Raw genomic sequence first — 8,672 nt, forward strand, 5'->3', positions numbered from 1 at the left:
ATGGTCTATGTCGGCTAAGGCTCTTCCCCCACATTAATGAATGAATTAACTAGAGTCTCTTAAGGGTGTACTACTTAGGATAGGTAGTGGAATGGGACATCATCTAGACATTGCACAAGTAGACATTTAAGGGAGATCTTGGTGTTTCTTAGTAATGATAATAAATGAATGAGTCTTATTGGGCTAATTAATGAAAGTGTTGATCTTTGAGCATGCTAATGTGAAAGTGAGTCATAATGAATTGAATGTACTTCCTTATGTTGAATTGAATGTATGTGATGATCTTATGTCATTAATGAATGAAGTTGTCTAAATGCATTAAGCTGAATGAACGATTTATGTTTGGATGTGAATGGAGCTTGTCTTGTGTAGCCTTAAGGATCACTTGGATGTGGTATGGAGAGGTAGTATGGGATGCTTCACCATGTCTTACTTAGGTGAGTCTTGGGATGACATTTGATGAGTGTTATAGTTTTATGAAGTGACTTGTTGGCTTATGTGCTTATATATCTTATCTGATTAATCGGTGAATGTTGAGGTACGTATGGTAAGTGCACCTTGTGTGACCTTAAGGTGTTGCCTTAGTGTGGGTGATGGTATGGGATGTTGCCCATACATTGCACAAAGGTATTGCTTAAGGGTTACTTAAGGTGGAGGTCCAAGACAAGAAGGTAAAGGAAAATGGGTTATGTATATTTATGATGGATTGTGAAGCATATGACTTTGTATTGTTGGTTGTGAATTGTAAGGTGCCTATTATGTTGATGTTCATGAGATTTTATCAAAATGTCATGAAAGCATAGCTTCGAAACAAATGCCCTTTTTAGCATGTTTTGCATATCCTCATACTTAGTACGTGTGTTGTACTAACCCCTTTCTTCTATTTTACTACAAGTGTAGGTTGTGGTAACTAGGAGGAGATTATGCTTTGGAGTTGCTTGGGTTGCTTCACTCTTCCAAGTCTTTGGTATGTCCTCCAGATTAGAGGAATATGTTTAGAAGTTTCTTTGTCATTGTACTAGACACTTGAGTTTAATTTCATTTGTAAAGGGCCGTGTCCCTTAGTACATTTGAAGTTCTTGTCTATGATTGGCTAAAGAGACTTAGCAGTTCCGCTTGCGTATTGATGATTTCAAATGTTGATGACTCTTGATGTCTTATGGTTTTATTAAATAAATATTTTAAATTCTTAGTGATTTTTATGATCTATGCAATGAATGAATGCTAATGCTTGTATAAGACCTCTGTGAGGTCGAATACGCATGTAACAGGTAGGGGGTGCTCTCGGGTCATTACAAGGAGTGACGGTAGCCAAGTGGGCCACTAAGGCGATATTGACGATCTTAATAGGGTAAATAACCCAATCTAATTGGGTGGAATTTGTGCAATCTGTCTACTTCAACCGAAGGGATTTCTATATTCCATGTTACTGGCACAACACTCCATCTCCTTCAAATAAAATGACTTTATGGTTTATTGGCACATGAAGACCCTCTTGAGCATATGCGGAACTTCATGGATGTTTGTAGTCAGGTTGTTCTAATTATCTTTGAAGGGTGAAGCTAGCAAATGGCAAGCTAAGTTACTGAAGAATTCCATCACATCTTGGGATGATCTTACTACGGTGTGCAATGTAATATTCATTCCCCTATTGAGGATGATGATACTCAAAGACAACATTCAAGGTTTCAAGCGATTGAAGGTGAACGAATCCGCAAAACATGGCTGAGGTTTAAAAGCTATTTCTTCAATGCCCGAATCACGGACTTCCAAACAATGTGCTGCTACAATACTTCTATAGAAGCCTTAACTCAGTAAATAAAGGAGTAGCTGATCAATTGGTTCGAGGATGAATAATGTTGCAATCGTTTGAGGTTGCTTCGTCTTTTCTTGATGACATGAAGAAAATAAATCAAGCATGGTACACTTAAGAAGACCAAGTTTCACCTTTTTATTTTAGGATGATGCAAGAACATCTTGATAAGGAAAAATAAAGGGATGAGAACGTCAGTTAGATTTTATCCCAAATGAAGCTTCTACAAAAACAAGTACTAGAAAATATGGACAAACCCTAAAAAGCAAGGGGAGTGTTTAGAGTTAAGGATGGTTCTAACTCGTGCTACTCAAATCTTGGGGAGAATCAAGGTTGGACCTCTCACAAAGTTGAGGGTTTCCACCCAAGCTACTTGATGCAGGGTGGGAATCAAGGTTGGAACTCTTACAAAGAAGAAGAGCAGAGATGATACTATCAAGAATGGGCCAAAAAAGTGGCCATTGGAGAAAAGAAGATGATCATGAAGAGGACCACACACACTCGAGTGATAGCCCAAAATCAAAGAGTAGTTCAAGTAGTCTAAGAGTGGATGCTTTGTTGTCTCGCATCATTGACAAGGTTGAGGGCTCAGATGAAATGCTAAAAGGGATGAAAGCTGATTTCTCCTCAATAAACAATAGAGTTAACTCTCATGCTGATGTAATCAAGCAACTTGAAGGTCAGTTGAGTCAACTTTCAGCACAATTGGAACCCAAAGTAATGAGGAAAGGCGAAGCCATATACATAACAAATTTGAGGTAAGATGGTGACATAAATCTTGTTGTGGTTACTCGAAGTGGAAAGGTAGTGGTAGGTGATATGAAGGATAATGATGAAGCACAAGCTCATAAGAAGAAGAAGATATTGATGAAGAAGAGATTCCCATCCAACAAAACCTTGCCAAGGAGTTACAAAAAGATAAAGTAAAGAGCACCTTAATCCCAAAATTGGTGCGACCTCTTCCCAAAATAACCCCTCTATTTCCCTAACGTCTCAAGAAGAAAAATGAGGATGAGAGGCCCAAGAAGTTCTTACTAGTGTTCAAGACACTCTCTATAAATCTAACATTAGTGGAAGCATTGTTGGAGATGTCGAGTTATGCCATGTTCATGTAGGAGTTAGTCACAAAGAAAATAATCTTGGACTTCGAGACAATTGAAGTCTCTCATAGTTGTAGTGAAATTATGCCTAATGAGATGATTGAAAAGAAAGAAGATCTAGGAGCATTCACTATCACTTGCACTACCGGTATGCTCCAATTTAACAAAGCCCTATGTGATTTGGGGGCAAGTATAAATCTAATGCCATAAGCAATCTATAAACAACTTAGGTTGGGTGAATCGAAATCCACAACAATGAGCTTCTGATGGTAGACCGATCGATCAAGAATCCCATGGGGATACTCTATGATATCTTGGTAAAGGTCGATCGATTCATCGTTCCGTTTGATTTTGTCATCCTTAATTATGAGATTGATGTTGAAATACCCATTATTTTGGGAAGACTATTTTTAGCAATCAGGAGAGCGCTAGTGTATGTTGAAAGCGGGGAGTTAAAGTTTCGGGTGAACGAAGATGAAGTCACCTTTAATGTGTGTAAGTCAATGAAGCACCCAAGAAATATTCGTTTTGTATTGACAATTGATGTAATTGATGAAGCCATCGCTAGTGTAATCCATTTGATGTGTATGAGTGAGTCTATTGAGGTTGTGCTTGGAAACTACTATGAGACCGAAGTCCAAGGTTACGATGAGGTTGTAGTTGCCTTTTTTGGATTAGGGGAATGTTTATGGAACCCGTTAAAGCTGGATGTTGACCTAAATAATCGAGAAAATCCTCTCCCTAAGAAATCGAAGGAGGAACCACCAAAGCTTGAGTTGAAAGTGCTCCCCACTCATCTTTGGTATGCATTCTTGTGGGCAAATAACACCTTACCCGTAATCATTGCAACTTACTTTCTTGAATGACAAGTAAAGGTGCTTTTTGAAGTGTTGATAAGATACATCGAAGCTATTCGGTGGACTATCATTGACACATTATGGGCATTCCACCAGGCATTTACACTCAGAAAATACAACTTGATAGTGAGTGTAAATTGAGTGTTGAACACCAAAGGAGATTGAACCCACTGATAAAAGAGGTGGTGAAAAAGGAGGCATCACGGTAGTCCCAAATGAAAAGGGGGAGCTTGTTTCTATGAGACCGGTAACCAGATGGAAAGTATGCATGGACTACTGAAAGTTAAATTGTTGAACCCAAAAAGATCCCTTTCCCATGCCCTTTATGGATCAAATGTTCGATCGGCTTTCAGAGTGAGGATTGTATGCTTTCTGGATGGGTATTCTTGATATAATCAAATCTCTATTGCTCCGAAGGACCAAGACAAAACCACTTTCACTTATCCATATGGAACATTTTCTTTCAAAAGGATGACATTTGGGTTATGTAATGCATCAGCAACGTTTCAACGTTGTATGCTGTCTATTTTTGCTGTTATGGTAGAAGATTCAATGGATGTCTTTATGGATGACTTCTGAGGTGTGGGCGATACTTTTGAAGCATGCTTAGAATGCCCCAGTCTTTCAAGGATGTGTGGAAATACATTTGGTCCTAAATTAGGAGAAATGTCCTTCCATGGTTAGGGAAGGTATAGTTCTTGGTCACAAAGTGTCACAAAAAGGGCTGGAAGTTGATAAGGAAAAGATCGAAGTAATTGAGAAGCTCCCACAACCAATCGTAGTAAAAGGTATTTGTAGTTTCTTGGGGCATGCTGGTTTTTACCGAAGGTTCATCGAAGACTTTTAAAAAATTGCACACCCCTTGTGGAAACTTTTGTAGAAGGAGGTGAAATTCAACTTTGATGATGCATGTATGGTAGCCTTTAAGTGCTTGAAAGAGAAATTGATCTCTACCTCAGTTATCATTAGTCCCGATTAGTCAACACCCTTCGAAGTGATGTGTAATGCAAGTGGTACGACATTAGTTGTGGTGTTGGCACAAAAACGCAACAAGCTATTCCATCCAATTTACTATGCAAGAAAAACCCTGAATGGTGCTCATCGTAACTACATGGTTACTGAGCAAGAATTACTTGTGGTGGTATATGTATTTGAAAAAATTTGGGCATACTTGCTAGGCACCAAAGTGGCTGATCACACTATTCAAGAAGCTCTGCGTTATTTAATGGGAAAGAAAGACGCTGAGCTAAGATTGATAAGGTGGGTGCTATTGTAGCTAGAAATTGATTTTGAAGTTAAAGATAGAAGAGGTTGTGAAAATTAGGTGGCTGACAATATATCCAGGTTAGAAGGCAAGGAGTATGAAGAGCTGGCAGTAGATATCAATGACTCAGTTCCCGATGAACAGGTATTCATGGTCACTCTAAAGCAAACTCCTTGGTATGCTGATTTTTCTAACAATGTAGTGTGTGGATTGATGCCAAAAAACATAAACTTCTATCAACAAAATTAGTTCTTGTTCGCTGTCAAGAAATACTTTTGGTATGAGCCATATTTATTCAAAGAATGTGCAAACCATATAATTAGGCGATGTGTACCTGAAAATGAATTCAATGAAATTCTCTATGCTTGTCATGCTTCACCAGTTGGTGGGCATCGTAGAGATGTGCATACAACTGCTAAAATTCTTCAAAGTGGTTAGTACTGGCCATCTCTCTACAAAGATGCTCATGAATTTGTCAAGAAATTTATACAATGCCAAAAATAAGATGGGGTGACTAGACGACATGAGCTGCCTCTTAAGCCTATTTTGGAAGTTGATATATTTGATTTTTGGGGAATAGATTACATGGGTCCATTTGTGAGCTTGTTTGGTAATAAATACATTTTGGTGGCTGTAAATAATATTTCTAAATGGGTGGAAGCTGTGGAACTACCAACCAATCAAGGAAAAAATGTTGAACAGTTCTTAAAGCGCTACATCTTTCCTAGGTTTGGCACCCCTCGAGCTATTATTAGTGATGGTGGTTCACATTTTTCCAACAGGTTGTTTGCATCCGCATTGAGCAAAAACAGGGTGCAACATAAAGTGGCAACGCCATATCATCCTCAAACCAGTGGCCAGGTGGAGGTTTCAAATTAGAGATTAAGAGTATCTTGGGTAAGACTGTGTATGCAAATAGGACTGATTGGTCTCAAAAGCTAGATGATGCTCTTTGGGCATATCTCACTGCCTACAAGACATCAATTTTCATGTCCCCATATCAGCTAATTTTTGGGAAATCTTATCACTTACCGATGGAACTGGAACACAAAACATTATGGGCATTAAAGAATTTAAATGTGGATTGGGTAAAGTATACAAAAGGAAGAGTAGATCATCTAAACAAATTGGATGAATTCAGGTTTAGGGAATATGAAAGTTCAACCCTCTACAAGGAGAGGATTATGAAGTGGCATGATTCTAAAATCCTTAGAAGGGAGTTCCGAGTTGGAGATTGGGTGTTGCTATACAATTCTCGTTTGAGACTCTTTCCGAGAAAGATCAAATCAAAGTGGTCAGGCCCATTTAGAGTGACACGAGTGTTCGCAAATGGAGCCATTGAATTTGTAGGTAAAGAGGGTCCTGCCTTCAAGGTTAATGGGTAACGCCTGAAGTTATATTTTGGAGAATGCCATGAAATTTCAGTTATTGAAGTGGTGTACTTGGAATATGCTTGAAAGCATTTTCACGTCATGCCACGACGTTAAATAAGGCGCTTCTTGGAAGGCAACCCAAGTGTTAGTTTCTTTGAATAATGTGTGTTGAATGTGCAGGTGCAGGGGATTCTGCGATGCAGAGACTCCTTCTGTGATCCACCGAGTGGGTTCAACGATCAAAAAGTTGATCACCTTTATGGCATCAACACTAGGCTGAGATACTAGAATATTGGGAGAAATACATATACCACTCGGTGATGTGCCAAACTAGTTGGGCGAACCCAAATTTCTCCGCCCTTTGAACCATTCCCAAAAGTTCAGAGTTCTGGAACTTCAGGCAAGGTTACAAATACACTAGGAGATGCGCCGATGCTACTCCGCAGACCTATCTTTTTTCGCCTTCTTGCCCTAAAATGGAGTGGTTGCATGCTAGATATTTCGGTGAGTTTCATGCAACTTGGTGGTTCTGGTATTGGTTTGGCAATCGCTGCAACAATTCTTTGCCAAATGGCCGCCTAGTGAAGATTCCTTTTCACCCAACTCTGTTTGTTTAGGTGCCAGTACTTTATCTTTATTTTTGTCATTTTTGGTTTATCTTGTGTAGTGTTTGTTCTCTGCTAACATTGAGGACAATGTTGGATGCTTTTGGTGGGGGTGGTAAGAGTCTTTTGTTCTATCGCAATTTTCGAGTATTGGGTGTGGTTAATACCGATGACCTGTATAGTGCTCTGAGTTGAACAAAATGAATGTGCAGCTACGATAAGGCAAATGAAGTTGCATAGACAATATGTGAACTTTTAGCATCTCGTTGAGACTTGCCGGTTGTCAAATGAGTCTCTTGTGATGACCATTGCACACTAGCTAGAAAGTGTGGAGTCTTGTTTTATATTGGTACCAATGCGTTGTGTGATGAGATTACTTTGAACATTGTGTGTGATGACACCTAGAATTTGCCCCGTTGGTCTAGTTGATTGAGTTATGCAAGAACTTGAAATGATCTTAGGCAACAATTTTGAATAGTTAAACAATTTGACTATATGCCTCTTTTGTGGCCAACCTTGTGAGATGTGTGAACTATGCTTGACCCCTCTAGAAGCTTTCTCCTTCTCTTGGAAAAAACTTGAGCAATTATGAGTTATCTTTATCCATTCGCCTATAACTTTCATGAAGTATGATTTGTTCTAATAGCTAACTTAGGCCAAAATCCTAAGTTACGGGTGTGGTGAAAAGAGAAGGAAAGTGAAGAAGTGTGATAAACCCTCCTTTAGTGACAGTTTTGAAAAAGATGGAACCCCTCCATGTAAAAAAAGGAGAAAAGTGAAAAGGAAATGAAAAAGAAGAAAGAAAAGAAAAAGTCTGAAAAGGTTGTGTAATAAAGAAGTGTAAATTGCAAAAGAAATGTGGTATCCGGTAGTTCATATGAAATTAAATAATGGGGTGGACTACAAACATGTTTGAAATGTTAAAGAAAAGGAGTAAAGTGATGTTCAAACCATACTTCATGAATATAGAAGCCATTAAGCCTAAATGACCATACCATTACACTCAGCCTCGTTACAAGCCTTAAAAAGACCTTTATGATATTGAGTGAGCTGAAACGAATGTCGATTGGAAAATAAGGTCAAACCTATGGGTGAAGTCATGCATGTGTTCATCTTTGTGAGTGTGAGAGTTGTATGTGATTCTGGATCTTTAAACTGTTGAGAAAGTTTGTGTGAGTATGGAATCGTCTTTGTTGTGAGGGCATTCAAATATCTTTGTTGACCTTGAACTTGCATTTGAAGCAAGTATTGTGAACTTGAGCATCTTTGATAATGATGAGCCACAATTTGAATCTTTGAGTGCACAACTCATCATTGTATGACTAATTTGAACCTTGTTGTGTGCATTCTTGTTGAGTCTTTTGTAGCATTGTTTCGGACATGCTTTTTGATAGTTGATCTTGAATTTGACTTGAGGACAAGCAAAATATTAAGTTGGGGGTGTTTATGAGTCTGAAATTTGAACTTATTTGGAGTTTAGTTTGATAGTTTTTAGAGTCCTTAAATGCCTAATCTATGCTATAAAATGATGTTAAGAACTTGATATTAAGCATTACAGGCTAAGGAGCAAAGAAAGGATAGCCACGAGAATAAAGGAACCAGCAAGCCTAAGAGATGGAGAAAAGCGATCCTGATGATCGTCAAAACCACTCGGCGGTCC

General features: G+C 38.6%; 1 protein-coding gene across 1 annotated transcript; it reads left to right on the forward strand.

Moving 5' to 3' along the window:
• The first annotated feature begins 6,068 nt into the window (after positions 1-6,068).
• On the forward strand, positions 6,069-6,695 carry LOC125863833 (uncharacterized). Its single transcript, XM_049543821.1, has 2 exons — positions 6,069-6,407; positions 6,588-6,695. The coding sequence occupies exons 1-2, from the start codon at positions 6,069-6,071 to the stop codon at positions 6,693-6,695; spliced, it is 447 nt and encodes a 148-aa protein (XP_049399778.1).
• The last annotated feature ends 1,977 nt before the right edge of the window (positions 6,696-8,672 follow it).

This window comes from Solanum stenotomum, chromosome 5 (genome assembly GCF_019186545.1).
Source record: "Solanum stenotomum isolate F172 chromosome 5, ASM1918654v1, whole genome shotgun sequence".
NCBI classification, from domain to species: Eukaryota; Viridiplantae; Streptophyta; class Magnoliopsida; order Solanales; family Solanaceae; genus Solanum; species Solanum stenotomum.

What these genes read in the sequence shown, in the direction of transcription:
- LOC125863833 (XM_049543821.1), top strand. Translation starts at nt 6,069, where the DNA reads ATGGAACTGGAACACAAAACATTATGGGCATTAAAGAATTTAAATGTG. An exon ending in AAGAGGGTCCTGCCTTCAAG is followed by an intron (nt 6,408 to 6,587) that starts GTTAATGGGTAA and finishes TTGAATGTGCAG; the next exon opens with GTGCAGGGGATTCTGCGATG.